The following is a 25,386-nucleotide window of genomic DNA, read 5'->3' as shown; positions in this document are numbered from 1 at the left end:
TGTCTTTGGCCATCATACACAACCCTTTATGGCAATGCAGCAAAACCACCTCCCTGACGGACAGGGAGCCATGTGGTCCTACTGGGGATGATGCTGTGAAGGTGCAGATATTGTGCAACCTCTGTCAATCCTACCAGTCCTCCAACAGCTGCCCCATAATGCCTCATTGCCTGCAACAGGGACCACTTTGGTCACAATTATGACCACCACTGACAGGTCATGGAGGCTGGAAGCCATCCCCATCCCAGTATTTTTGAAATGCCTTTTCTTGATTGTCCAGTGGCAAGCACACCTAGTAGCACTCTCTTGTTGTGAGCCACTGCCTAGCCAACCATACCAGAGCTGCATGCTAGACAGGAGCTACTGGATCTCAGTGACCCAATTCCTCTCAATTTGTACTGTTTTATTTTACAAAAATCCCTAGTTCCTGCACCCCATGCAGGGGCCATTAGTACCTGGCTATTACCATTTATAATCCCGTCAGTCTCTGGGCTATAGCAAGAGCTCAGTGCAGCAGTGAAGTGCTGCTTTCAAGGATCCTTTCTCCAGGGAGGTTCTTGATCTGTAACTACAAGTGAGTTGATATTCTCTTTAGTATCAGGAGGGCTCCAACACAAGTAAGTTGTTGGATTGTGGGAGAAGCTAGGGTCCGATGCTGTTTGGTGGATCCAGATATTTTCTCCCTTTCTGGGTATGGCAGGCTCTTTTAGGACTCTTCCAATGCCTGTTAGGGCAGGTTTGTTAGTCACAGAAAAGATTAAATGGCAAAAATAAACACTAATAAATGACAGCTTAGTTCAAGTAGCAGTTCAAGGTTCATCATCTGCTATGTCGAGGATATTTCCCAAAAGGACTCTGAAGGTTGGTCGCTCCTCTGCTTTCTGAAACAAAAAAAAAAAAACGCAGAGGAAAATACTAGTGAAGTAGAAACCTATGATTAAATAAATACTGGAGCCTTGTCTATGCTAGGAGAGTTTTGCTGATGTAGATATACCAGTAATAATTGCATCTATACCGGAAGGATTTTGCTGATTTAGCCATGCTGGTAAAAAAAAAAATCATACCAAGTCAGCTATACTTTATAAATTATAAGTGTAAAGCAGGCCTGGGATAAAAATCCTCTTCCCCCCCAGGACCAGATGGCATTTGCAGAGCAAGATTTGGTCCACTGGATGGAGTGACTATGGAGACTTGCAGATGGGTTGTGGTAGACACGAAGGATGTGTACTGGTGGGAATAAGGCCTACCTCATGCCAGCAGCTGTACATGATGGCATAGATTCTCTCCGAGGCCAGCTGAGGCCGATAGAGACGCAGTCCTTGGGTGACGTGGTCTGTTGTCTCACTGTTGTTAAACCTCTCGTAGGGCATCTTTCCCAGAGAGTAAACCTCCCACATCAGAACCCCTGTCAAACAGAAATGCACATGGACAGTTCATGGGGCAGAAAGGGATATAGGATCATATCTGAAGCAGTTTCCTAGAGGAGCTGATTCTCTCTGACTCCACTCAACCACTCTTTCCCTGTCAGCAACTTGAAATTTTGTCCTCCCAACTCACCAAAAGCCCAGACGTCAGACTTGCTGCTGAACTTGCTGTACAGAAGGACCTCTGGGGGAGACCACCGAACTGGAAATTTGGACCCCATGGAGCTTGTATATTCATCATCTAGTACATACCTGCAGTAGATACACATTTTATGTGATGTTGCTTCACATTTTTTTCCCCATTCATTCACTCTTTCATCTAATGAACCTCTCCTGCACCCAGTCAAGCCTGAAAGGAAATGGAGAGACAAGACAGAGACAGAGAGGGAGGCAAATACACATGGATGAGATGGATGGGGTGGAGGAGCGAGTGATAGAGAGGAAGAGACAGGAAGAAGGGAGAAAAAGCTTGGTGAGAGATTTGGATGAAGAGAGAATACAAGCAGAAATGGGAGAAAAGAAAAAAAAGGGTGAGAAGGAGGAGGAGAGTGAGAAAGGGATGAAGAAGATAAAAGAGATGCAGAGAAAAAGTGTGAAAGAGAAAGGAAGAGAGACACATGTGCATGCATGTACACTGACCTGGAAAGGCCAAAATCGGAGACTTTCACAATTCCTTGGTCATTCACCAAACAGTTGCGAGCAGCCTGAAGGCAGAGAGATGGGAAGAGTCATAGTATCAGCATTGAATATGGCATATGAAATACACAAAGCACACTTCCCTGAGGGGGAAATCACTGCAGCAGTGACCATCCCCCATAACAAACAATGTGCCAGGCACAAAATGGCTTGCCTTGGTCTCCGGCTCAGAGGAAGGCACTGGTTGCCAAATCACAGCACCATGGCAGCTCATGTCATAGGGGAACGTGAACTAAGATTTCTCTAGGTCATGTTACTGACACCAGCCATGGGGAGGAGAGGACTGAGCTTAGCAGAAGTTGGCATTTCACCCAAGACATGTCAGAAAGACTTGGCAGATACAGATGCACCACAGCTGACACCATTCCTGCATCGCTACAAGGTAGATCAGGCCAGGTTGGAGATTTTACGAGCAGCATTAACCCTACTCAGCATCTTCCCAGGTCCTTTAACTAACTCTCCACCATCAGGATTAGAACTGGAAATTCTGCTTACACGTTACCCAGCCAAATGGTTCATTTTAGCTCTTGTATTAAATTTTCAGCCTTCTGTCCCAAATATCTCTCAAGTGCTGAGGCCCTGACTTTTAAAGTTGTCTTCGGTTTTGCAATGCTAGTTTATGGATGCCAATAATTTTTCTCATTTTCACACTCATAGGTATTGCAGGTCTGTTACAATAGAGCTTTAACTACCTGATTTAACAGACATCTAGGTGACGTTAACTGCATCGGCAAATTGCAGACATAAAAAGAGAGTCCTGCTTTTAAAAATGGGGTCCTGAGATTTGGCCTACATTTAAAAGTTAGGTTGACATAGCTAGACATAGTTACGTCAGTCCAGGGTGTGAAAAAAACACAACCCTGACCTAACTCCCAGTGCAGACACAACTCTGTTGATGGAAGAAGAATGCTTCTGTTGATGTAGCTAACTTTGGGAAGGTGGTGTCCCTACACTGACATCAAAACCTCCTCTGTCAGTGTAGGTTACATCTATACTAGGGGGTTACCCTGGCATAGCTAAGTAGACACAGCCTGAGTCTCTTCTTTTTTCTACTACATTTGACTCAAAGAGAATCCTGCCCATGTTGCCTAAAGCAATGTCTACCACTGCCTGAGACCAGAGAGGTCCTCCAGTCCTACTTATTTGCTGAGAGCACCAAGTGGGCAAAAATGTGGTTGAAAAATCTTGTGCTTTCTTCAGTCTCTCTACTAAACCGCAAGAGGAGCAGAGGCTTAGGAGGGCTGGACTGTACATATGGTACACACTACTCATATTCTGGGAGGGAAAGGAAAGTGAGAGAGATGCTTTGCAGAGAGAAGGCTGCATGGCTGCCTCTACATGCTCATGAACAAGCTGGGCTCAAATCAAACTGGTAAAATCAATGTAAAGGAATATGTCGAACTTGCTTCACTGACTTAGTTCATTAGTTCCTCCAACCCAAAATCCTCTCCAGCAGTAGCTGAACTCTTCAAAGGATGCTAACCCCTGGGCTCTTCCTGCGAGGAAGTTCTTTGCTGACCCCTGCAGCAATCTGGTGATTGTCGAGAACATGAGATTTGAAGTTGATTTCCCTCTCCATCTTTAATCTATCTAACTACAACTACAATCAGGCATTGAGTTGTCCAGCCCCAGGATATGACTGTAACCTCCCACATCAGTGATTCTCACAGGGTCATTACACCCTAAGTGAAGAATCATTTCCTGTTATTTGTTCTCAATTCACCGCCCATTAGGCTGTGTCTACATTGCCACTTTCAGCGCTAAAACTTTTGTCATTCAGGGGTGTGAAAACACACCCCCGAGCGACAAAAGTTTTAGCGCTGAAAAGTGCCAATATAGATAGCGTTTTAGTGCTGGGGGTCACACTCCCGGCAATAAAGCTACCACTGCTCGTTAGGGGTGGGGTTTTTTTATCGTTGGGAGAGCTCTCCCCCGGCGATAAAGTGCGTCTACGCTGCCCATGTCACAGTGCTGCCGTGGCCATGCTGTAACGTGGGTAGTGTAGACATACCCTAAATTTCACTGAGGAGAACTAGATTTTTTGGGTTGTGTCTGTAAGTTCAGCCAAGCCTTCTTCAATGACGCCCTATGACTCACACAGCACTAGAGGTGTATCACTCATCGTGTTCCTTACGGACCCTACCAGGTCTCGGTGCAGGAACTGCTTGGATTCCAGGTACTCCATGGCCTCACAGACATCCTTGCACATCTCCAGCAGCTCAGAGGGCTGGAACCGCCCCCTGGTTTCCCGCAGGTAGCTCAGGAGGCAACCCTTGGCCATGTACTCGGTGATAATAAAGATAGGGCGCTGCTTGGTGCAGACACCATACAGTTGCACCAACTTCTCATGTGACAGGTTCCTGCATTGTAGGACAAGAAAATAAATTAAACTGCAGAAAGTGGCTGGGGAGATGCTAGGAGCATGGAGACCGAGATCCTGGCAAGGGCAAGCATTCCAAGACTGGTATCTGCTGGCAAAATTGTGAGGGAAGCGCAGTACTAAATGGAGGTGGGAATGGCAGTGGCCTCTCATCGCAGAACAGGGCGGTTCCTCGAGGGCAGGGTTGGTGTCCATAGGTGGAGCAGTGCAGGGAATGACCAGGAGTGAATGAACCTGGAGGATGAATTCTGAGGATGTGGCAAGGCCAAATGAGACATCTCTGTAGTAAAGACCCCACAGGAAATGCACAGGATTTGTTGCCACTTACATCATGACTTTGGCTTCCTCAATGAACTCATCCTCTGACATGGAGCCCTCTCTGATCATCTTGATGGCCACATCAAACTGGCCTCTCCATTTCCCATGCTTCACCACTCCAAACTGTCCAGTACCCAGCTCCTTCAGGAAAGTCAGGTCTTTCGGGTCAATCTCCCACGACCCTGTAACAAACAGCAGCATGGGCAATGATGTGGAAGTAACTCACCTGGACAAACATATGCATAAGAAGGGATGCTGTCAAGAAAGGTGCAGGCGCACTGATTGCAGGGACCCTCGCAGCCACCCCAACCCTAACCTGTCCTAGAAGGGAGGGACCCTGGTAGGGGATGTTCTAAGAGCTCTGGCAGGGGAGCAGCAAGTCACTGCGGGAGTGGTGCAGTAGCACTGAAGGCAGACACAAGCGGTAACGTGCAGTACCATCACACATGTATGAAAGAACAGCAGGCATTACCATAGCCCAGTCCTGCTGTGGAGGGGGCATTCTTTCGTTGTTGTTGAGACACAGGGTATTTCAGTCTGGAGATGAGCCCTGAAACACAGCAAAGAGGTTACAGTGTGAGGTACATCCCTGCTCTATGTACCTCCTGACGTTCCAGAAAAGAACATGCGTCTCCAGCATCCATGAGAAGACAAGGATATTCTTGCATCAGCACAAACCTACAGTCTTTGCTTTGAATCCCAGTGCTGCCTGTCCTGTTGTGCTTCCTGGGGCCCAGAGTGTCACAGCCTTCAGAAACAGGGGGTGCCACAGGGTGGCTGGCCCCTTTAAGGGCAGTCAATCCAATCTTCCTGTCTTTAAGCCAAATGAGCCAACCTCAGGCCACCTGTAATTAGCTGCCAACCAGCCTCCTGTGCAGTCAATTGACTAGTGAGTCCCTAGGAGTTCATTTGGAGGGTTGCAGGCTTACAGAGAAGGGCTGCTCCCAAGGAGAGGTGCGCCTAGAGACACTAGCAAGGGAAGGTTGCTGCCTACTGAGTTCTCCCACCCCAGGGAACAGGACTAAGGTAAAAAGAGGTCCCCCCCCGGGGGGGGGGAGGAGGAGGAGGAGGAGGGCTGGTTGGATGTCACTGGCTACCGCTGGCCTGACTTGAGGAGCATAGCCCAACAAAGAGGGCAGTGGGTGTCCTGGGCCAAGAGGGAGGAGCCTGAGAGGAAGTCCTCTCAGCTCTAAGGAGGGCTGGGAAGACCCTGACTCTAAGCAGGATCTCTTTTGCAGGATTCTCATTACACCAAGTAAATCAGACTCCAGGAGAAAGGGAATACTGTTTCAAGCTCTGGATGTGAGCGGTTTATTTCTGAATCCAAGGAGAAGAGGAAGCATGCCAGCAGGGTCTTGGTGTGCCACAAGGGGGTGCTCTGGGACGGCACCCTGCTACTGGGAGCTAGACCAACCCCTGCATGCTTGTTCTGCGCACAGTAGTGCCACTGAATGCAAAGTGGGAGTTTCATCCTGCCTTTTCTTGGACTGTTTCACCCTCCTCTGAATTGCTGCCCCCTCTTTGAGAGGTGGTTGCTTATCATGCCTGTAGGCTTCTGTTCTTCTAGGGACCCCAGCAATAGGGAGTGGGGAAATCATGCCATGAACTGTTTCTCCCTTGGGTCCTACTGCCAGAGGTCAGCTGGATAGGGGAGCCTTCAGCCCCTTCCGGTCCCATTGCTGGAGAGGGAGATGCAGAGCCTGTGTAGGGTATGGGACCCTGACAGGAGTCTGCTCTGCCCGTGTCCTCTTTCCCCTTGCGTACTCACCAGCAGAGTTGTGCTGATGGTACATGATGAGCTCCGGGATGGTGTTGAAGAGGTGCTTTTCTGCCAGGTAATACTGCTTCTGGGGCGTGGAGCACACCACGTAATGGCGGATCACTCCTTGCAGGTCCCTGCAGAATCAATCACACTCCAAGTCAGTGACTGTGGGGTGGGGAGTGCCAGCTAGCGGGAGGTGGGCCTGGAAAGTGGGCATCAGAGTCGGGGGAAGCAACGGGACAGAAACAAGCTAGCTGCCATACTGTGCCTAATGAAAGGAAAACAGCCTCGGATGGTGCTTACCCGGAGGACTTGGCAAACACAGAGACTGTGTATTTTCCTGTCTTGCTGGTGGAATCTCGGACAATGTAGCCTCCTTCTTTCCCCTGAAACACAGAGAGAGGAGATTCAGCATGGAGGACAGGGCTGGATGTCTGTGAGGAGACAAGGGATAGAACCAGACAATCCAAAAACACCCCCCCCCCACACACACACTCATACTCATTCCACGGGGGAGTGGGCAGGCAAGGGTTAAAGTGAACTGGGTCCTGAGGGGCTGGCTCACCGGAGGGGGGTGAAAAGAGGGCAGCATCTCCACAATCAAATGGGGAGCCCAGTACAGGCTCTCCCTCACCCTCAGGCTGGAGTAGATTGAGTTCATTTTGCTTTGTCTTCTGACTGGATTCTTGGCCTTGGCCATCCCACCCTGGGCTGGGCTGGGCTGGGGCTAGTGGACTCTGCAAAGCAGCCCTCTGGGACCATCCATCTCTGCCTGATTGGCAGAGCCATTTCGCAGCAGGCTCTACTCTGCCTCCTAGTGTTAGGAACGTACCCCTGCCTAGCTCAAAGGAGGCAGCAGCTTTATAGTCTATGCACATCAGGCCAGATCCTTGGCTGCTGTAAAGTGACACAACCCCACAGACTTTGATGGAGCTACCGCAATCAACATCAGCTGGGGATCTGGCCCAGCCTCGAGATGATGTTAATTCCTATTGAAATGGCACCACTAGCCAAGCCAGCGCCAGCACTTCTCTGATTTTTTCAGCTGGCATGACAGCGAGGCTCCACTGCTCCTAGATGAACACGACAGCTTTCCTGTGTACTGCTGGGGCTCAGAGGGCAAGACCCAGAGCAGGGAGAACATGCTGTGGAGGTGACCCATGGCTTTCCTTGCTGGAGGAATCGGGTCTGGGCTCTGAGAAGAGCCCAGCAAGGACTGCAGAGGAGAAAGCAACCTAGCTCTGCTGGGAGCCTTATTTTTGCTGAAGTCACAGTCACCTCTTGCTTCAACAGTTGCTCGGCTTGGCTCCGGGTTATGTTTTTTGAATACCACCTGGAACAAGAGAACATGGTCATGATCAGGAAGAGGCCCCTGGATAGGAGGCACTGTGGGGGCGGACACACAGCTCTGTGGTGACACAGAGGTAGGATGACCATACGTCCTGTTTTGGCCGAGACAGTTCCCTTTTTCAGCTCTGTCCCAGCTGTCCCTACTTTTTCACCAAAACTGTGCATTTGTCCTGGCAGCAAGGCAGAGCAGGAGAGCAGCAGCTGCTGCCTGGGGGGTCAGCTGAAGGCAGCGGTGCCCGCCAGCAGGAGAGCAGAGAAATTTGCTGCTGGCAGGCACTGCTGCTTTCAGAGCTGACCCCCCGGATGGGGCGGAGCTCAGGAGGTTAGCCCCAGCCCTGCTGCTGGTGGCGTGGGGCTCAGCCGGTCAGCCCCAGCCACGGACAGTGTGGGGAGGGTGGCTCTTGTGAGCCCTGTGTGGGGGGAGGGCCCTGAGGTGAGCCCCAGGCTGTCCTGTTTTTAGTTTAAGAAATATGGTCACCCTATGCAGAAGGCCTGGTTGTGCGACAGGCAGTCACCGTTCTCCAGCCCCACATTTCAGTGCTGTATCCTCAAGCAGGCCTGTGACAAAAGCACAGTAGGAATGAAAGGGTCTGGGGCAGAACCAGCCCCCTACGCCCCCTGTGTGGGGCGGAGGGGGTGGGAGTGGCAGAGCCGGCCCCCCCCAACCCATCTGTGGGGCAGAGGAGGCTCTGATGTTAAAAGCTGAACTCTACTACTTAATAAAGAGAGATCCCAATGAAGCCCGAATCCCCAGCTGGCCTCACGGCTTCTCATACTCACTCAAAAATCTCCAAGGAATTCTTGGCTTCAGTGACGTAGTTATTGGGAATGTAACCTTGCTTCCTACAGGAGAAGAGAGAACCCATAAGACTCTCCTTAGGGAGCGCAGGGAGACCCAGGATTCCTGCCCAGAAATCCTGGTGGAAAATGGCCATGGAGAGACTAAAGCCCACTGGGGCCAAAGAGTGTCTCTCTGTGGACTCCGGTGGGTTTTGGATCAGATCGGTACCAAGGACATGCACAGCCAGCCCATTGCAGTCCTCCTCCTTCCTCTGATCCAAGTGAATGAGCTGCCTCTCCCTCCCTGACGCTGGCACAGACTGTTAGCCTGCGCCATGGAGCTGCAGCAGGCCCAGGGTGACCCCACCCAGAGGGGTCTGTCCCCAGCACAGACTCTGCCAGCACGTGTCTGCAGGGCGCACAGGCTGCCTACATTTAGCTTTCAATCAGCAGGATGCTGGGAAAAGGGACAGTTCCCCATTGGCTCCTGCACCATTCTAAGGGAGGCACACCCATGTGTGGGGGACGTAGTTGCGTGCAGGGGTACATGGGCACACATGTGCTCTGAGGGTGCCCTCAGGAGGGGGGTAAGTGTGTACAGGATTGTGAGTGTACAGGTCCCTCCCCCACATTATCCATGCCAGGACTCTTACCCGTTCTTGTCCCGGGCTCTCCACCAGGGCAGGTTGCTCTCCTCCAGGATGAAGTACTCCTCTCCCTTCTGCAGCTGCAGGTCCTGGGCATTCATCGGCTGGTAGTCGTATAGCGCCACCACCTTCTTCAGCTCACTCGCAGTGCTGGGAGACGGCTCGGGGGGCAACGGCTTCATCATCATCTTTCCAGGGTGGGGGGAAACACAGAACACAATGAGGGCCCAGCATCCTGCCCCTCACTATGTGCAGTACAGAGCGCTGTTGTAGCGTTGGGTCCTTGATCATGCCACCCGGGGCCTGGCACTGCCTTCGCCCCACCTCAGCTCCCCCTGCATGTTTCTCCAGTGCACTCACCTGCACCCAGGAAGGGGTTAAACCAACATGTCCCCTCTTGGGGTCTCATTCATCAAGTCCTTACAAAATATGTACAGTTCCTCTGGCCTGTCCAGGCTCTAAGCGTTCCTTCGCTCAGGGCTTCAGCTCTCCCCAGGCTCCCAGTTCCCTCTCAGCAGGGAGGACTTGCCAATTCTACTGTGGCCCCAGGGCCTCTCTGGTGCAACCGTCCTCCAGGCCTTTTCCTTGCCCCCCTAGGCTCAAACTCCTTCCCTTGCCAAAGGGGCTCTACAGCCCTCCTCCTTGGGGTTCTGCTTGAGCTCTCTCAGGCTTCCCTAGCCTGCCAGCATCAGGAGCCTGCAACAGGAGAGCCTTCCTGCTGGCCTCTCTCTGGATGGAGCTAAGAGCTCAGCAGGCTGGCACACCTGGTGATCCTGGAACCACCTATTCTGAAATGCCTTGGAAAAGGGGTGGCTGGCCCTAGACCCCCACTGCTCTCCAAGGAGACAGACCACCCCATGACAAGTACCGACCCCAGCCACTCCTCTCATACCTGATCCTCCTCAGGGGTCGGGGGAAGAGGCTTCTTTGTCTTGCGATGAGAGCCGGGCTTTAAACCTTTAAGATAAGAAACGAAGGAAAAGAAGCTGAAAAACTCATCAGGGTCAGCAAGTGGTGAGATGCTCGGAAGGTGGTCTGGACCTGCCTTCCAGAGACGGGGCGAGGAACCAAAGCACAGAGAAGAAGAATGGAGGACCAACTGGGAGTGGAAGGTGGTGTCTTACTTCCATTCCTGCTCTCCAGGACCTGGCAACCCATGGCGTTTTTGGCTGTCTGAGAGCAGCATAGGTACTGGCCGTCAATCCAGAAGCAGGGGTGGTATTTCTGCACCAGGTCGTTGTTGTAACGGATCACTGCAGCAGGAGAGAAAGCTTGTTTGTACAATGGGCGATGTCCCCTCCACAAGGGGTAAGAGCTTCACCTCCTAGGTGCTCCCAGAATACAATTAATAAACAATTAGATGAAAAGGATGGGAGGCTCCTTAGTAACTCACGTCAGCTCTTCACTCAATGCCCCCCTCTTGAATCACAGTCGCATCTAACTATCTCTTTTCTATCAAGGCTTTGCTCTCACACACAGTACTGGGACATCTGAGTGTCCTGGCTAGCCAAAGCCCATAACTCTCAGTTATCCAAAGGCTGGATCTGTCACCCAGGGTTTGACCAAAGCTGCAGAGTTCCTAGACAGAGTTCCTAGACAGAGCTGCAGAGTCTGTGGGAAACCAGCTGGCTTTTTATCACCAGGGGACCCCGAACACAGACATCAAAGCCTGCTGGCCCAATAACCCAATCCTCCATTACCTGAAACCTTCAGCCCTCCCCCAGGCCTTCAGGCAATGGGGATTGGCTTGTTTAGTGTTCAGTCATTTGTCCTCTCCTTCGGGTGCCTTTTCCCTCTGACTGGTTTAGACAGGGGTGAGACAGGCCTGCTCTCCAGCAGGATGCACCTTGGCCTGCTGAGGTTTGGCAAGTCCTGGCTTTCCAATGGTCCTGAAATCAGAGGCTCCAGTGGACAAGCCCGGACCAGACAAAGGGAATTGTGAGGTGGTTTTAGGACAGCTCTGTGACCATAGCACCTCGTACCCCCCAGTGTGCTTAGGGAGTTGGTGGTGGATCTGAGTGGGTGGCAACGCTAGTGATACTTCAGTAGCTGTGCTGGAAAGACAAGAGGGAGGAAGACATTAAAAACCATATGCTCAGCCCCAGTAAGCCTGCTTTGCATTGCCCCAGGAATAGAAACCAGACAGCTGGCTTCATTGTCCAGCTGTGGACTCTCCTTGTGCAGAAGGATCCTGCAGGGGAGGGAAGCCAGCACAGCACTGTCCTCAAAGCCCCTAGCTTCGGGGGATGGCTGAGAGAAATGAGTGTGGCTGGAACACCCTTGTACACCTGCAATCCCAGGCTGCTAGGACAACTCCTTTGGGGCTGTGACAGTCAGCACAGTTCAGGGCAGCCCTGAGGCTGCTCTATGATGTTCCTCAGTACCAGGCCTGTGTCCAGTGACCGGAGGGTCAGGGAACCATAAAAGGCATGCACATGCTGCAATTAAACACCCGCTGTTGGCCCATGTCAGCTGAGCCGGGCTCATGGGACTCAGGCTATGGGGCTGTTTAACTGTGGTGTAGATGTTTTGTCTTGGGCTAGAAAAGGGTCCCAGAGCGCAGGCTCCAGCCCAAATGCCTACACTGCATTAAACATCCACCTAGTTGACACGGGCAGCGAGGGTATTTAACTGCAGTGCTGACACACTTACAGCCATGTTTGTGGTTCCCCTTCCCTGAAAGGTTCCAGATGCCAAATGGCCAGGCCTGAGGTTCTTGGCCCCAGGCGTCCAGGCAGCAAGAGGCTGGGCTGGTGTGATGCCCATGCATTAAAAGATAAATGCACAGACAGGCTGGGAAGTTTCAGCGTTTTGCTCTGATGAGCCAAACATCCCAAGGGCGTGATTATGCAGCACAGCCTGTGAGCAGCTCCCCCGGGAGTCAATGAGAGCGGCTCATAGCCAGCTGCTGCACAATCGCACTGTGGGCCTGACTCCATGTAATTACATACTGCCTCCAGCAGGCCCCTTCTTCCTTTAGCCCAGAGCAAGGGAGAGGCGAAGTGGGCCCCCAGCTCGAACTCTGTAAAGCCGTCACTCTCCTTGCACAGCTGGCACTTCACTGGCCTGTTGCCTTTCCAAAGAAGTGCTGTGGGGAAAGCGACTATGGGTGGTTAATTCCTAAAGCTGCCCCTTTTCTCCCAAATGTGCCCACTCCAGTTCTGCAGCTGGAAACTCCTGTGTGCTGAGGAAGGTCAGCGCTGGATCTGGAGACACACCCAGGGCAGAGGAAGCTGCTACATTCTGTGTGGTGGCACTGGAAATGTCAATTTCACTCTCCTTGTGCGGGTCTCTCTTCGTCTGCCTGTTCGGGAGCCTCTCCTGATTCAGAGACACCCCCCGCCCCCACCCCCCCAGGACTAGGTACTAAATCAGCTGTTCTGTCCTCATTACTAGGTGTCAGATGCACTGCTGTCCCTGCACGCAAGGTTCCATGACTGTCATGGCAAACTGTCACAGGTGGTTCTCCAGCACTATACTGCAGCACAGCACCACCCCTCACTGGAGAGACACCCATCCTCTCCCAGGAGCCAGGACCGGCCAGTCCACATGTTCTCTAGCAGCATCCCTGGGTTCCTGTCAGTGTGTGGCACTTGATGGGCAACCAGCGCTCTGTTATTCTGGGCTGAGTTTGGCCTCTGAGGGCAGCAGCTGCTGAGGAGTGACGTTAAGGGCTGCAGGGTGGTGAGCTGAAGGCACAGCCATTGCAGGGGTATGGTTAATGGGGAGACCGGGGCATGCTGTCAGACAGAGTGGAAGCAAGGGGTAGGATCCAGGGCAGAGTAGTGTGAACACAGCACTGTCACCCAGCTGAAGAGCTGATCTGAGCTACAGGCTTTGCTACATGCTTGCTGTTTAAGAAGATGGGGGTTGTCATGCAATAACTGACTTCCCCGTTATCAGACTGACATCCTTCCGGCTTGCATGTGTGAACTTCCCTGTGTCATTTCAGACAGCTAATCTCCCCCCTCACACACAAGCCCACACCCACACACCCACACACACAGCTCCATCAGATTTCAGCTGGCCAGAAGTGTTACAGCCCTGCTGCACGGCATCATTGCAATATGGTCCCGGCTCAAATGAAATGATGATGATTCTAGCCCAAAGCTGATGTCATTGCCCCATCAGTAGCCAGTAGGACTTGGGCGGAATACAGACACCTGCCTTGCCCCGTGCAAGATTTTTAAAAAGGTGTCATTGTAAAGCCAGAGACTCACCGTTCTTCAGCTGGTGGATCCAGCGTTTGCGTAACTCCTCTGTCGGGGAGAAGACGTAGAGGGGCCCTTCATCATATACCACCTGTGGGACAGACAGACTTATGCTCTCCAGAGCAGCCAGGGAATCTCTTTAGGGAGAAGGTGGGGACTGGGGCCTTTAACCTTTTGCTGCAGAGCATAACCCCTTTAATTTTGTTCTGGCCCCTTGGCTGTGCTTATGAGACTGTGACCAGGAGGTTATAAATAAGCCCCCTCCCCCAAGACTTTCCACTTCCTCCTTTGACTTTCAATATTTCAGGGGCTGCTTTGTTCACCAAACAGGACTCAGACAAGCAGAGAATGTGCAGGGATCTTATGGGGCCCAGTTGCAGATTATGACTGGATCAGAGATGGGCTAAGGAGGGGAAATGCATACAGAATTCAGTCCACAAAGAGCAAAATGTCTTTTAAGTCTCCAGAACTAGAATCCAGAAAACTGTGTCCGTTTGTAGCTAACCAGCCAACCAAGATATTGGAGATGGGCCTGAATCAAATTCGCAGATCTGAACACCCCCAGATCCAAACTCTGCAGCAGACTCCAGGTTCTCTTGTTGATAGAACCAAAACCCTGGGTCTGAAATTTGGGGGAAGTTTGGATCTGGATTCAAATGGTGCATCTTAGGCCCCGATAGTCACCCTGACTCAGACACCAATGTACCTACCACATTACAGCCAGCACAGTAAAACGGAGAGAAAGTTACTGTATAAGCAACACTGTGTAATAGAAACTAAGGCTACGTCCACACTATGAGCTGGGATGTACGAGCTTGTTGCGCTAGAGTGAGTATAAATAGCGTTGCCACAGTAGCACAGGTGGCAGCAGGCTGAGCTGTGCCAAGTACATACCCACCGGTTTCACATCAACATCGACTCTTTATTTGGTCCCCAACACCTCAGTGTCTGAGCACCTCCCAGTCCCTTAATGTATTTACCCTCACAACACCCCTGTGAGGTAGGGCAGTCCCATTATCCCCATTGTACAGATGGGAAGTTAAGGGACAGAGAGACTAAGGGCTTGTCTACACTTGACAGTTAATTCAGATTAAGGTTGGGTGCGAATGCAAAGCACAACAGCTATCCCAGATTAGCGCCCTGTGTGGGCACTCTGATTCTGGAGTACGAGCGCAGTGTTCCTGGTTAGCTTACCCCACTTTCAAAGTGGATTAAGCTCAGCACCCTGCGTGTGATCCCAGCACAGCAAAGCATAGGAACACTGGCCCTACCCCCCACCCCATCCCTGCTACCTTCTCCTCATGCAAAGCAAGCCCGAGCTCATTGCAGCCAGCCCCAGTGGGAGCTGAGGGGAAGAGTGACTCACCTGGAAGGGGTATGGGAACCGCTCTATGATCGAGATCTGCTCCATCTCATTATAATCCTCCCCCTTCCTCTGCAAGAAACAGCCAGAGAAGGTGGATTTATAGTCTGGAGAATTGCTATCAGTGCCTGCAGTACCCAAGTGCCAGCCCCTTAGCTTGGATGTGCACAGTGTCTTGTTGGCTCCACGGATCGGTGCTGTATAATGAATTTGCTGTGTGCTCTATGGCTCTGGATATCAGGGCTTTGTAATATGGGCAGCTCCCCGGTCTTTGGGGATTTGAGATCTTAATCTGCTACAACCTTTCGCCACCCTTTGGCATGTCAGAGCACACAGAGCCGCATCCATTCTGCAGCCTGCCCATCGTCCAGGCATCAAGGGATCTCAGAATGAGGCCTCTGTGCCATCATGGGAGCTAACAGAAGACAGACAAACCCAAAGCCTGCTCCCCTGCCTCTGCTACTCCAGGCATCAGGGCTGGGAGAGGCCCATGAGATTGGGAAAGCAGCCAGCAGTTACCCCCTACACCAGTACTTGCTTCTGGCGTATGCTCTACCTAACATGCCATCTGACATGACAGAGCAACAGGGCTAACAGCCATGCAGTGAGGGCCAGTGTACCCAGATGACTAGAGTGCAACCTCCAAATGCCCATCTGGAAATGGAGTGGGAACCTCCCCCATGCCCTGAGGAACTGAATCAGGGAATCCCCCATCAATGCCCCGAGGGGACTGGAAAGGCCTTGCTCACTAATTCCCTAGGGGCCTGCAGCCAGAAGCTCCCACCTTAATTCCCCAGAGGAACTGCAGCCAGTTCCTGGGGGGCTGGCTAGGACTCAACTCCATTTCCAGCAAGAACTGGGGCAGGAATCTCCCCACAGCGGCTGGGCACACCCTGCAGGTATGGTGGGGAGAAGGGCTGCCGTTGGCCTGTCTTCCTGCCAGGGACAGCTGGGCTGGGAGGAAGCGCTGGGGATGGGAGGAGGGGGGCAATGTCAGCAATGGGGACGTGTCCCTTTCTTACCGGCACCTGCCGCTCCAGGGGAGGATTATTCTCTGGAATCACCGTCTCCACACAGGTGATTTTCTCTATGTCCACAGACCCCTTCTTACTGCCTCGTCGCTGCAAAAGAGAACAAGGGAAAGGAATTGCGGGGGGAGGGAGACTAGACCCCCATGATCAGAATTCAGCACAGACACTGCCCCCAGACACCTACACGTAACTCCCACTGACTTCAGCATCCGAGGGCAGGATTTAGCCCAGAGCCTACTACTCCTCTCCAGCAGTTCCTGAAGCCATCACAAGGTACCAGCAGGTTCCCCTGGAGATCCTGGGATGCTGGGCTCTGAGCTATATTGGCAGTCTCCTGAGAAACTGCTCTAGGAATAAATGCCTAGCAGGGCACATGCTCTTTTATCCTGGTGAGCACGGAAGGCAGCTGTAAGCTCCTAGACTCTGTTGCAGCCCCATGGCACTAGAGAGGGATGTGAACTGCAAAGTTTGGGTGTGGATCAGCATCTGGGATCCAAGCTTTCCCAGAATTTAGGAGGAGGAGGAGGAGGAGGAGGAGAGGGGAGGGGGTTTCGCATTTTACAGAGAGAAAGGGGCCAACCAGTAAGCTTGGAGTCTGATTTGCACCCAAGTTGGCTGCAGGGTTAATCTCTAGGCACCAGCCTGGCCTGTTACCCCAGACTCTGTCTCTGCCTGAACAAGATGTATTGACAGAGTTGGACATTCACAGTGACTAGATCAAACCTCAGACCCATACACTTCCCTTCCCCCTCACCTCTATTCCTCCGAGCACCCTCTGCACTCCTGGCCCGCTGCCACTGGGAGTCATTGCTTGACCCAGGGAAAGAGTGTTTCTGTGTCCTCCAGCAGGGGATCAGACCCTGGTGGGGCTAAGCCTTCTGCAGAGCCTCCCTTGCCCCATTAGTGATGTCCCCTGCTTTTCTCTAGGCCCTGGGACTTACCCCACGCTCGAAGTCATACTCATAGTAGGAAAGCTTGCTTTCTGTCAGGAGGAAGAGACGCTTCTTGAAGTTGAGAGGAGAGGTTTTCTTCTTCTGCTGCGAGCGCTTCAGGAAGATGCTTTCCAGGATAGTGGAGGCCATGCCTTCCTCCTCCTCCTCTTCTTCCTCCGCACCGCACTCGCTGGGCTGCCGCTGCCAAAGCAAAGCAGAGACCAGCCAGTCAGTGAGCAGCCTACCAGATACTGCCAGATCATCATGCAGAGTTCTAGACCTTGCCCACAATCTAGTCCCGCAACTGTCATTGAAGTAAATGGGACATCGTGGATGCTGGTGCTCTGTTAGCTCACACTGTCACCTGGGGAAGGCAGAGCGAGATCCCAGACTGGCATTGTGCACCCACTTGGACTGGGATCTGAGCGAGCTGGAGATGTTAATTGCTGGATACATGGTCACAAGGACGCAAAGGGAAGGGGGAGTAATTTACACACTTGATCTTTATCTTTCAGTTTCCTGTTTTACTGCTTTTTTTTTTTTTTTTTTATTGCCGAGTCCCAGTAATGACCAAGAAAGATATGATGGTATCTGAGCAGGTTTCAGCTCTGGTCAGATCCCTAATGCTGTTGCTGGGAACATCCTCAGGCTATCACAGGCTAACCTCCGACACGACGCTGGCTGGAAGAGGAGAGAAAGAAAGGAAAACCCCATCTGAAATCAGCCAGTGGAGACATAGCTGACTCTTATCAGTGATGTACAAGAAACCTCAAAAAGTGTGTGTGTGTGTGTGTGTGTGTGTGTGTTAGCAGGGGGGAATTCATTTGTCCTGTTTCTTTATGATTCAAATGTGGGTGATATTTCTGGGGAGTTACATGGCTGATTGCCATGTGATGATATCTTGGAGGTTTGCAGCTAGCATCTGGCTACTGAACAAAGAGGCCATAAAGCTACCCTAACTGAGTAGCTTCACCCCATCCTCCCCCACTATCCCTAGTATAGGGGATGCCGTAGGCATGTGCCTCGGGGAGTGGGCAAGGCTGGAGCGCTCTGGTGCTTCCAATTGACCTAACTTGGGATCTGTTACCAGCTGGGAGTTAGAACAGCCCCAAGGCTGCTGTAATTTACAACAGACCTGGTCCCTGACAGCCCTGGGGCCTGGAAGAATGCGGAAGTGATTGTCGGTTGGCCCTGGCCCCTTTATGAGGAAGAAGTTTGTGCAGTTGTGACTGGTCAGTCAAATGCCTCCCAACTGGGCTTAAAAGAGGGCAGCCTGGCCGTAGGGAAGGAGATAGGAAGAGCTGGAGTGAGCGGCCTGTGAAAGAGACAGGAAGCAGTAGGTGAGAACTGACAGAGGTAGAGAGGAGTAGTGGCAAGTGTTACTGGGAGAGAGCTACAGGAGACCTGGCAGACAGAACTACAGGTGAGGAGAGCTGGCCCAGAGAGCTGTGGAGGAGCACTGGCCCAGATTCTTCCTGCAGAGGCCCCTGGGCAGAGCTTGGTCAGGGCAAGCTGAGCCCAAATCGAGAGGTTTGATGCTGTAGGGCGGATCCCAGGAGAAGGGGAGAGAGGCAGAGAGGGCTGAGTGGAGCCCTGCAGGGGGCTCTCTTGCGGGAGAATAGACTTGGCTGTGATTGCACAGTCGTGGGTCAGAATGACCTGGTGGCTGGCCTGGCGAGTGGGGCCCTGGAACAAGGGCAAAGGAACTGGGAACAGGCTGGACTGTCAGGTGGGTGACCTGGAAGTGATGGCCCTGGAAGGGGGAATGGGAAAACTGCTGTGTTTGTACCTGCTGTGCTTTGGGGTTTGGGGACAATGGTTTTGTCAGGATTACTGTACAGGCACACGTTATGCCCCGAGGTGGGCCTTTGAATTGGACATTGAGAAAGACGATATTCCTAGCTATGGGCAAATGGAAGGGAAACTGAGGCAGGTGTACTGGCTGTGTGCAGGCCTATGAAGCCACTGTTAGTGCAGGCCCTTTTCTGACCACAGCTTAGCTGGATCTGAGGCTCAGAACTTTGGTTCAAAAAAGCAACCGAAGCACCTTACATTGCCTCATCCACTCCATCCATCCACAACAGCAGCAGAGCAATTCTCTTTAGTGTCCTGGTAGAAATGGGCCCAAATCAAAGCTCTAGATTCAAACCCCTTGCTGCATTTATAAGTACTAGAAATCCAAAATGGACCTGAACTTTGCAGTGTGGATCCAGGGGCTCTCCCTGGCGATACAAGTTAATCGTGTGCTCATGGGTTTGCAAATCATGCTCTACGTGGTCATATTTTAGAAATAAAACTATATAACTACTAGGGCTGTCAAGCGATTAAAAAAATTAATTGCGATTAATTGCACTGTTAAACAATAATAGAATACCATTTATTTAAATATGTTTGGATGTTTTCTACATTTTCAAATATATTGATTTCAGTTACAACATGGAATATCAAGTGTACAGTGCTCACTTTATATTTATTTTTGATTACAAGTACTTGCACAGTAAAAACACAAAAGAAATAGTATTTTTCAATTCACCTCATACAAGTACTGTCGTGCAATCTCTTTATCATGAAAGTTGAATTTACAAATGTAGAATTATGTTAAAAAAAAACTGCATTCAAAAATAAAACAATGTAAAACTTTAGCACCTACACGTCCATTCAGACCTACTTCTTGTTCAGCTAATCGCTCAGACAAACAAGTTTGTTTACATTTGCAGGAGATAATGCTGCCCGCTTCTTGTTTACAATGTCACCTGAAAGTGAGAACAGGAGTTCCCCTGGCACTGTTGTAGCTGGCGTCACAAGATATTTATGTGCCAAATACGTTAAAGATTCATATATCCCTTCATGCTTCAACCACCATTCCAGGGGACATGCGTCCATGCTGATAACAGGTTCTGCTCGATAACAATCCAAAGCAGTGTGGACCGATGCATGTTCATTTTCATTATCTGAGTCAGGTGCCAAAAGCAGAAGGTTGATTTTCTTTCTTGGTGGTTCAGGTTCTGTAGTTTCCTCATCGGAATGTTGCTCTTTTAAGACTTTTGAAAGCATGCTCCACACCTCATCCCTCTCAGATTTTGGAAAGCACTTCAGATTCTTAAACCTTGGGTCGAGTCCTGTAGCTATCTTTCGAAATCTCACATTGGTACCTTCTTTGCGTTTTGTCAAATCTGCAGTGAAAGTGTTCTTAAAATGAATATGTGCTGGGTCATCATCTATAGAGACTGCTATAACATGAAATAAATGGCAGAATGCAGGTAAAACAGCACAGGGGACATACAATTCTCCTCCAAGGAGTTCAGTCACAAATTTAATTAATGCATTTTTTTTTAACGAGTGTCATCAGCATGGAAGCATGTCCTCTGGAATGGTAGCCAAAGCATGAAGTGGCAAACAAATGTTTAGCATATCTGGCACATAAATACCTTGTAATGCCAGCTTACAAAGTGCCATGCAAATGCCTGTTCTCACTTTCAGGTGACATTGTAAATAAGAAGAGGGCAGCATTATCTCCTGTAAATGTAAACAAACTTGTTTGTCTTAGCGATTGGCTGAACAAGAAGTAGGACTGAGCGGACTTTGTTTTGTTTTTGAGTGCAGTTATGTAACAAAAAAAAATCTACATTTGTAAGTTGCACTTTCACCACACCGAGATTGCACTACAGTACTTGTATGAGGTGAATTGAATAATGCTATTTTTCTGTTTATCTTTTACAGTGTAAATATTTGTAATCAAGAATAATATACACTTTGATTTCAATTACAACACAAAATACAATATATATGAAAATGTAGAAAAACATCCAAAATATTTAATAAATTTCAATTGGTATTCTATTGTTTAACAGTGCAGTTAAAACTGTGATCAATCACGATAAATTTTTTTAATCATGATTAATTTTTTGAGTTAATTGTGTCAGTTAACTGTGATTAATCCACAACCCTAATAACTACATACTTCCCACATATGGAATAGTTTGCAGCCTAGAAGCTATAACATTTGCGTGACTTTTGCCCTAGTATGGAAGGCCCCCAAAATGACCCCAAAAGCTGGCTAAGTCTAGCTGACAGCCTGGACAGTCACATATGGAAATTTCAGTTAGTTACTCTAAAATGCTGCTTGGCTATGCATATTTGAGGGGGCTGTTAAGTTGATCTGGAACAAAAAATGGGGATTGGCCCTGCTTTGAGCAGGGGGTTGGACTAGATGATCTCCTGAGGTCCCTTCCAACCCTGATATTCTGTGAAGTGTACTCTCTATGCTATTTCAACATGCCCAAGACTTAGCCAGTTTAACATCATTAGCACTGGATGCCTGTGAGCCACATGTGATGTCCATTTCACTTGATGTGAAAATCACTTCTGTTTTCCCTCTTGCAGAATGCTCCACACTAATGATAGCATGAGGATGTTCTAAATAATCCTTTTTAAAAAAAGGATACAGCTTTATTTTGTCTAATGCCTTTCCTGCGGTGCAAACTGTATCCCAGAGCACTTTGCAGGGCTCAGTAATTTCAGAGATACATCATAATGAAAGGAGAGATGCTAATGGCAAGGGAGAAAAGCCCTGATCCAAAAATAGACTAAAATTGTTTTAAGCCACTGTTACAAGCAGCCCTGTTATAGGTGGGGCCATGGCCTATTAATTTGGAGGGAGAAGAGTCAGAAGTGATTTGCTGGAGAAACAGGCAATAATGAATGGTTCAGAGCAGGCCAGTGGAGAACTCCCCTTCCCTTCTCCCTCCTATAAGGGCAAGGAAGGCAACGCATTCCATACCGATACAAAGGCAGACTTTTTTGCACAAGGGAAGCATTAACGTGTGAAACTCACTGCTGCAGGGTATTATAAAACTAATTCAGTAAGATTCTAAAACACAATTTATGATGCACAGGAGTAACATTTGCAGTTCCACTAGCTGTTCTGAAGTTACATGCTTACCAGTCCTCATGCTTTAAGGCTTAGTCCTGCTGCCACTGAAGTCAATGACAAAAAGCCCATCAAAGTCAATGGTACACAGCAGAGTCTAGTCCTTGGTGTAAAGGCTGGTCAAAAGTTGTCCAGAAGGAATTTTTCTTCCCACATACAGCATTGCACAACTGAGCACATAGATACATTCAAATGGAGGGGGGAGGGTTGCCTTTATCTGAAACATCATGCAGAGGATACTGCCAGAGACAGGATCCGGTACCTCTACAGTTTGCCTGGTCTGTTGAGGCAGTTTCTACGTTCCAATTATTAAAGAGTAGAGCTGGTCGTGCATTAGCAGCAAGACTAGCTGTTATAAAAAACCATCCTCCTTCCCCTTCTCCTGGCTCAAGAATCATTCACAACTCGATCTTGATTCCATTGTTCGGAAGCAGCCACAAAATGCTCAGGCTGCAAGTTGTTATTAATTAACGTCACAGAGTTGTGGGGCAGAAGAGACCCCCCCAGATCACCCGGCTGACCTCCTGTATTACCCAGGCCACCAGCACCCACGCACTACATCCCGCAACCAAAATTAGACCAAAAGTGTTGCAGCCCATGGGAGACTAAACTATGACATGTCCCAGGCAGAGAACAGGAGGGATTGAAGTACACCAGTGCCTGAGCCCTCATGAAGTGATGAAGTGAGATATGCCCAGATAATCCTGGCAAGTGACCTGCACCCACATGCTGCACGGGAAGGTGAAAACCCTCAAGGGCACTGCCAATCTTACCTGGGGAGAAATTCTTTCCCGCCCCCTACATATGGTGACCAGTTAGACCAGGGGTGGGCAAACTACACCCCGCGAGCTCCCGCTGGGGAGCGGCCTCGGCCCCGCTCCAGCTGGGGCGTTGGGTTGGGGGCCTCAGGCCGGGGTGCATGGTTGGGGCCGCATCACATGGCTCCCGGAGGCCACAGCATGGCCCCAATCCGGCTCCTACGCGTTCCAATGCCCCCCTCTGGTGCTCCAATGGGAGCTGCAGGAGCGATGCCTGTGGACGGGACAGTGTGAAGACACCTAGCTGCGCCTCCGCATAGGAGCCGGAGAAGGTACATGCCACTGCTTCCGGGAGCTGCTTGAGGTAAGCACTGCTCAGACCCTGCACCCCTGAGCCTCTCCCCATGCCCCAACTCCCTGCCCAAGCCCTGATCCCCCTCCCACTCTCCAAACCCCTCAATTCCAGCCCAGAGCACCCTTCTGCACCCCAAACCTCTCATCCCCAGCCTCACCCCAGAGTCCACACCCCTAGTGGGAATCTGCACCCCTTCTCACACCCCTGACCCAACCCTGATCCCCCTCCCACCCTCTGAACCCCTTGGTCCCAGCCCAGAGCACCCTCCTACACCCCAAACTTCTCATCCCCAACTCCACCCCAGAGCTCACACCCCCAACCAGAGCCCTCACCCCCTCCCGCACCCCAACGCAAATTTTGTGACCATTCATGGCCCACCATACAATTTCTATTCCCCGATGTGGTCCTTGGGCCAAAAAGTTTGCCCACCCCTGAGTTAGACCTATAGCTCGTGAGCAAGAACCAGCCAGCCAAGCAGTTGTTAGTTATGTTTTGCTGTTTTCGTAAGCATGCTGTGATGTCTGGTACTTCAAATAAACTGGCATGGTCCCCACCTTGAAGATTCTGTCTGTCTGATATTTGTATGGCCCCTATCGCCGGCGTATCTGAATTTTACAGTTTCAGATTAGAGGCAAACCAACTGAGCTGAAGAGCACAGAGAGGGCTTGCGGTAATTCACTATGTTCTGCTGAGCAGTGGCCGACACACAACTTCACTGAACAATTATTTTTCTGTACAGTTTTGTTTAAAAATATCTCTGAAAAATGGGTGAAAATCTGTACGACTCGATTGACCTCACACCTTGCGGGCATCATGGCACAAGAGAGTCTTAAGGAGGGATCTGAATGCGGAGGCGGGCGTGGGGGAACAGGGGAGTGGGCTAGGGAAACTAGCTGGAGGAGGGTATTCCCTACGGCAATGGAGGCAGGATGGCCTAATGGAAAGGGCACTGGAGTAAGACTTAGGTTCAATTCCTGGCTCTGGTCTACTGGGTGATCTTGGGCAAGTTGTTCCTGCCCCGTGCCTCAGTTTTCGCATGTGTAAACTGAGGACAATGATACCATCTTTCTAAAGTGCTTTAAGATCTACTGGTGAAAAACACTATAGAAGAGGTAGGTATTATATTATTACTGTTAGCAAGCTGTTTGCCTTGGCTGTATGGTCTTCATGGCGTGGGACCGGTTACCTGACTCCCACAGCATTATTTCTGCTCCCTGGGTAGGTGACTGAATAACAAACAGGGATTGCTGAATCACAGAGTTAATTCTGGTTATAATGACTTTTCATAGGAATAACCATTAGTACTCCAATGCCCAGAAGGCTTGGGATTTTCAGCCATGTCCTCAGATCCCTGGACCCTCAGAAATCATGAGCGATCTGACCCGAGGAGTCACGCTGAGCTGGATCTGCCACGTCTGCCGCAAACAGAGTTGTCAAACTAGTTACCCCACTCTACTGACAAGAGTGAAAAAGGCTTTACCTTGGGACGTAGAACCCGAGCAATGGCTAGCATCCACGTCCCGGCAGGACAGCTCCTCAGTGTGTCTTCCAGGGAGAGCCCAGTGACAAAGGAAAGGAAGATAAATACCAAAGGTGGACCAGGTTCCTTGCACTCTATTCCTATGGCCCCATGGACAGTCCAGCCGCCTTCATCCTCGCTGAGATAACATCCAGCTTCTCCATTAACTAGGCATTGCTCCTCAGCCCAGGGCGTGTTTTCTAACCTATGTCTGGGCAGCACCCAGCTAGCACAACAGGAGCCCAACCTTGACTGGAACCTCTAGGCAGTACCTCAGTGCAAATAATACATAATCGTAATATTAAACCCAGGTCACTACCCCAGGGGCTCTGCTCCCAGCCCACATTCCCATCTCCGCTTCTAAAGGGTCCAGGCACTGCCCCTGGCTGTTCTGGGTGACTCCCCAGCGCCATTTGCCACGTACCTCGCAGTAAGCTGTCCATTTCTATCGAAGTGAAAGCACAAGAGTGGGAGTGAGAGGATGGCTTCCCCTCTGCCTGGTTAATGTTACTTCCTGTAGATATGACACTTTGGTCAATTGTACTCTTACAAATGTGGGACAGCTGCATTTGCACATACAAAGTGTCAAACCCCAGAGCTCAGTGAGGCTGCGTGGTGTGGCTCAAATATGGTGTGGCACCAGGTTGGGGGGAGGAGGAGAGAAGAGGAGCCTCCAAGGATCGTCTGGGCAGTGGTAGCTCATGGGATCTCTAAGGTAGGGCCCAAAGAGACGGGGCTGGTCTTTTCTCCCTTCAGAAAAGGGGGATGGAAGTGGCTCTGTGTGATTCTCTGATGGACCCAACTGTGTGTGTGCTTGGCCTGTCACATGTGCTATCCACCAGATGCTTCATGCTTCTTGTGTCTGAATTAGCACACCACTATGCAATGGATTCTGGGCTGTCTGGAGGCACACCACAGGGAGGCGCTGGA

General features: G+C 50.5%; 1 protein-coding gene across 1 annotated transcript; it reads right to left on the bottom strand.

Moving 5' to 3' along the window:
- Positions 1-395: 395 nt before the first annotated feature.
- Positions 396-24,459, bottom strand: BTK (Bruton tyrosine kinase). The gene is made up of 19 exons (XM_074963100.1): positions 24,418-24,459; positions 16,904-17,095; positions 15,954-16,052; positions 14,935-15,003; positions 13,578-13,659; positions 10,482-10,610; positions 10,250-10,314; positions 9,364-9,545; positions 8,711-8,773; positions 7,859-7,913; positions 6,884-6,966; positions 6,587-6,714; positions 5,291-5,368; positions 4,829-5,000; positions 4,264-4,480; positions 2,064-2,128; positions 1,558-1,676; positions 1,248-1,405; positions 396-881 (listed from the first exon to the last, which is right to left on the bottom strand). The coding sequence occupies exons 1-19, from the start codon at positions 24,448-24,450 to the stop codon at positions 810-812; spliced, it is 2,061 nt and encodes a 686-aa protein (XP_074819201.1). The 5' UTR covers positions 24,451-24,459; the 3' UTR covers positions 396-809.
- Between the last annotated feature and the right edge of the window lie 927 nt (positions 24,460-25,386).

The sequence above is a fragment of the Natator depressus genome, chromosome 9, assembly GCF_965152275.1.
Source record: "Natator depressus isolate rNatDep1 chromosome 9, rNatDep2.hap1, whole genome shotgun sequence".
NCBI lineage: Eukaryota > Metazoa > Chordata > Testudines > Cheloniidae > Natator > Natator depressus.
Note: the sequence above shows the minus strand (reverse complement) of the source record. Positions and strands in the feature narration are given on the sequence as shown.